At 44.8% G+C, this 5330-nt stretch overlaps 1 protein-coding gene across 1 annotated transcript in view; it reads left to right on the forward strand.

Annotated features, from left to right (window-relative positions):
* Positions 1–455: 455 nt before the first annotated feature.
* EHD2 (EH domain containing 2) overlaps positions 456–5330 on the forward strand; it is a 50437-nt gene continuing 45562 nt past the window's right edge. Inside the window, exon 1 of the mRNA XM_018556026.1 lies at positions 456–1103. Coding sequence (XP_018411528.1) covers positions 700–1103 — 404 coding nt within the window. The 5' untranslated portion in view covers positions 456–699. The remainder of the gene's footprint in view (positions 1104–5330) is intronic.

Consider the following 5330-nt stretch of genomic DNA (forward strand, 5'->3'; position numbering starts at 1 on the left):
AGTCTAAAGCTTTGTCAATGATGAGAGCTATTGCCGCGGGTCAGTGGTCACCTAATCAGGCATCTATCAAAATAATTAACAAATATCTACTGAGTTCAAACCTTCCTGAACTATTTTATTATGCAAGATATATGTGTAACTTTTCACCCCACTAGGTGGCATAAGATTTTGCATTATATTCAGAATGACAGTTCGAGCTGTGCTGTACATTCCTTTGGTGGGGTGGGCACCCAGGGAGTGGAATACAGGGCAGACCTCCTCTCCAAATGTACATTCTTTCCTGCACAATACATCTTTTTTCCACTGTTTTTTTCCTGGCTTCATATTAAGTTTGGAACGTGAAGTAAGCTTCCCCCACTTTTACTTAACATATTAGCCCTTTGCACAGAAACGTTAAAGTGGTCCTGAATTCCCCACCCTCCTGCCCCTCCTGCCTCCTCCACACACACCCTGTTCCTGCCTGCCCTTTTTTTCCAGTGGTTCTGTGATGTTCTGGGATAGACCTAACATAGCTTCAGACTGACATCACAAGAGGACAGTGCAAGCTTAGAAGAACCAGAGAACCACACTAAGCAGACACTGCGTAGCAACAAAATACTTTTTATTAATATAGCCATAAGGTGGACAGAAAGCTTTGTGAAATAGGAAAATAAGCTTTTTGCCTTTCTACATCGTTGTCCGTCGACATTAACTGTGAACATGTTTAGCTGGATGAAGAAGAATGAGAAAAACAAGAAGATCCCTGAAGTCATCCACACTGTCACCGAGGGTCTCAAAGACCTGTACAAAAAGAAGCTGAAGCCGGTGGAAGAATACTATCGCTTCCATGATTTCCATTCTCCTGCCCTGGAGGATGCTGACTTTGATAATAAGCCCATGGTACTGGTGATGGGCCAGTACTCGACTGGAAAGACCACCTTCATTAAGTATCTCCTAGAGCAGGACATCCCAGGTAGTCGAATTGGACCTGAACCCACCACCGACTCCTTCGTTGCGGTCATGCATGGAGAGACAGAAGGTGTTATCCCTGGGAATGCGCTCATGGTAGATCCCGACAAACCTTTCCGCAAGCTCAACCCTTTTGGAAACACCTTCCTGAACAGGTGAGTGGATATGGTGTAAAAGATTAATGTAATTTGTGTATTTGTGTTCAATGAGGGCATCTACCTAGAAAGGTTGGGGGCTTTTAAGGTAGGTAGTGTGTGAGTATGGCCACCTACCTAAAAGGAAATTGACACTGGTACACTTTCTAAGGGCAGTTGGACATAAAATTTGAGACAGGCAGATGCTTCAGTATAATTCTCTGAGACATCTGCCCATCCTTCCACCTTTGACTATCTGCACCATTTTGACAACACAGAGCGAGGCGCAGTTAACTGTTTCCTTTCCTCTTCTGCAAGAAATTAAAGGATACGGTCCCACATATCTCCAGGAAACTCCTACATGTCTGATCCTCCCCTTATCATCAAACTGGGCCATTAAACCCATTAAAGAGAAGTTTTCATGCTGAAGTTAAAATGCCATTGATTGCATCTACAGATGTAAATAAGGAAAATCTGCCATTGTAGCTACCAGGGAGATTTCTAGACAACACGGTATTGATTATTCAAAATGAAATATGAATTATTTAAAGCATTCAAAAGATTACCCAAAAGTTATTCATGTTTGAGATACTGACAGATAATCTCCTAAAAAATGCTGCATGTGAGCTTTTCTCATTGAGTTCCACAATGAGATCATGCACTGGACAAAAGCTCTGTGAGCTATTTGGATGGATCTGACGTAACCCTGACACTGATCCATAGTGAAAAGATTGGTCAAGAAGGATGCAAAGTTATCTATGTGTGTGGAGGAGTTGACCAGATTAATGTTAACCCGTATTTAATACAACATGATGGTATTACACAGGGAATGTCCCCCCAAAAGTGCAATTTTAATTTCAGGTGCAGCCAAGTGTAATGAACAATGTTCTGGTTTCTTATTTTTCTTGGGGACCCTGGTGAAGAGATCTCCCTGTTGTACTTCCTTATATTTCTTGGGGACCCTGGTGAAGAGGTCTCCCTGTTGTAGTTCCTTATATTTCTTAGGGACCCTGGTGTGGAGATCTCCCTGTTGTAGTTCCTGGCTCTATTCCTGGCCACTATGTGGGTGTTCACATATACCTTTGGCTGCTCCCATTTCTCCTTTTGCATTCCTCATAACATAACACAGCCTATATATCCAAGTTTTAAGTTATGACATAACCTGTACACTAACCCAAGGTGAAAAGATTGGCCAAGGAGCATGCAGAATGTTCGCGGAGGAGTTAACCAGATTAATGTTAACCTGTGTTTAATCAAACATGAAGGCATTACACAGTACATGATTGCTCCGGTTAATCTTTTCAGAGAGGTAGGAAATCGGATTACAGTTTATAGAAAAAACAAGTAAAAGGCTAATGATGTACATAGGTACCCAGATCATTCTGCGATTTTTCGGAACAGCGCATTTGCAGAGCATTATTGCGTGTTACATCACATGCTAAGGTAGCCCATTGTAATGAATGAGCTGCCAACCCACCAAAATGTCCTGAAAATTTGGATGTGTCACATATTTTGTAAGGTGTCATGTGCGTTGGGGTGCCATTCAGAATAAATGGCATTACGATGTACGTTAGCACAAAGCAAAGATGTAAATGGATCCTAAAAATTAGTTTGTGAACAGTTAAAGTGCATATCTGGGCAAAATAAAAAAAATAAACCTATGCAGTACATCTCTGCAATACCTGCACATTGTCCCATGTTCTAGCCATTAAAAATACCTATTAATCCGCTATACATCCCCTGAGCAGGGGCGTAACTAGAAATCACAGGGCCCCATAGCAAATTTTTGTATGGAGCCCTGTGAGTTCTAGTTATGCCCCTTGCCCACCTGAGATCCCAAACAGCCCACCTGAGAGTGACCCTGCAGAACCCACCATGCACTCTCTATGGTGAGCTCTGCAGGGTCTCAGGTGGGCTGGTCAAACCCTCTTACCCGTCAGCAACAATAAATAATAATATAACTTTTATATTCTTACAGAGACGGCTCGTCTCAATATTATTTATACAATTGGTTTTGCGCTCTTTTTTGCTCCATTACCACCTGTGCCCCGGGCCTCTTAGCGGCCACCAGGGTCGCTATGGCGATTGTTCCGCCACTGCCAGTGAGCTCTAACTTCCTGTTCACTTTGTCTCTGCTGCACCAAAATCCTAAGTAGTGTTGTCAGCCCTGCCTAGTTCTCCCATGCCGCCCTGACAACAGAAAACCTCCCCTGGATGCAATGGAGATGAGGAGAGGGGGTCATCTGTAGTCCAGCAAACAACAAAACTGGGGAGGGCTTGGGATTTCAGTGCAGCAAAGGCAAAACGCAGCTCTCTGGAATTCTGGCACATCAACAGGTATTTTTCTGTTCTTGCAGCATTTTCAAAATGGGGGAAAACTGGGAAGGATTACAGAGATGTACTCAATATGTTTTTCCCCAGACATACCCTTAAAAGGAAGCCTGCTCTGATACAAATATGGATGCTGCCATTGCTGAGCTCCAGAAATTGCCAGATACCTGGCTGTCATGCTGACTCCTTGGCTTTAATACTCTCTGAGTCAATGACCTGGAAGAAGCATGCAACAAGTGAAGGTAAAGCTCACTGAGCACTTAAGCCAGAGAGTTAGCATGACAGCCAGGTGACTAGCACTTCCCAGAAGGAGAAGTCAGCAATGGCAGCAACACCACCCAAAACCAATACATCAGTTCTGAGTAGCTGCTGGCAAGTGGACTTTCTTGCTCGTCCTTTATGTCCATCTGGGACGCCAGTGGTAATAGCGCTGAACTAGAATTCCCGGCTCCACCCGACTGCTGTCAGCACTACAAAGTGATGATGATATCAAACTCCCACCTAAAAAATGTGGAAAACACAAACAGCTCGGGAGTCGAGTGCTAGAGGCTGACATAGTTTGATTGGCCGAGTGCAGGGAAGACAACTCCGGCCCCCCAGCTGTGCTTTAACTACAAATCCCAGCATGCCCCTGGGAGTCATGCCTGTACCTATCAGTCTTGCAATGTCTCGTGTGACTTATAGTTCCACAACAGCTGGGGGGCTGGAGTTGCCCACCCCTGGCAGAGTGGGTACATGATGGAAAGTATTGCACCTGAATCGCCCAGAGAGTAAGGCCTCATTCACATGAGAAAAAGCCGGCACGTACAGCTCCGTGCTGCGTGCACGGCCGTATCGGGCAGCTCCCGGGAACGACAGGTGCTGTGTGTGATTTAGTACGCAGTCCCCGTCCTTCTCTATGGGACAACGCAGCCATACACCGCCCTGCGCGTCTGCCTGCGGATCCTGTCTGCGTCCGAGCTGGGACATCAGCACCCGTACGGACCTGCACTTGGGGTGAGCGTAGGGCGGCATACCGCCACGTACTACCATAGAGAAAGACATGGGCTTCGAACTAATCACACGCAGCATCTGCCCTTCCTGTGAGCTGCCCGATACGGCCGTGCACGCAGCACGGATCTGTACGTGCCGGCCATTTTCTCGTGTGAATGAGGCCATAAGAGGCCAAGGGTGATTCAGCTCAATGGTGTCCAACCAAATTTGCCAATTCAGCTTTGGGCAGAATGGACTGTTAAAACTCATTTTAGATGCAAATTCCATCTGTCAAACTGAGAATGGAAATAACACCATCACAATAAAGCTGATCATACACATAAAGATCTAATTGTACTGAACCAAGTGTGTTAACCTCGATACAATTTGGCAGGCACACACAATGTGCACATCCACTCAAAGGATGTCAGCGGGGGCCGGAGACTTTAAAACTTTCTTTTATTATTTTTACATTTATTTCATTTAAAATTATTTTTTAAAAGTTTTTTTTTTAAACTTTTTTTTAAATGCTATGACATAGGGGGGCTTACAAGCATTCAATAGCCTATTGCTGGGCTTCAGGAGCCCAGCAATGACAGCTATGGGACCGGAAGTGTTGTAATCTGCATGGCTCCTGGTCCCATAGTGCGGGGTGGAGATCGTCTAATGGACGTTCTCCTCCCGAACTTCTCTGTCAGATACCTATTGCTGTCTGGAGAGACGCTTACTCAATTCTTGTCTCAGTGACAGGGTGTCACAGGGACAGGAAGTGATGGGATATCTCTAGTTTTTATACAATTCAATGTAGTCAGCATTTGAATCTGTCTAAAAACCTTTTGACTTTAAAGGAGAACTATGGGGTCAGTGTTTTTCCCCTTAGTTCTCCTTAGGGTAACGGGAGGACACAAACTAGCGTCCTCCCATTACCCTAAGCTCAGTATACCG

This window comes from Nanorana parkeri, unplaced genomic scaffold (assembly GCF_000935625.1).
Source record: "Nanorana parkeri isolate BGI_ZX_2015 unplaced genomic scaffold, ASM93562v1 scaffold221, whole genome shotgun sequence".
Taxonomy (NCBI): domain Eukaryota; kingdom Metazoa; phylum Chordata; class Amphibia; order Anura; family Dicroglossidae; genus Nanorana; species Nanorana parkeri.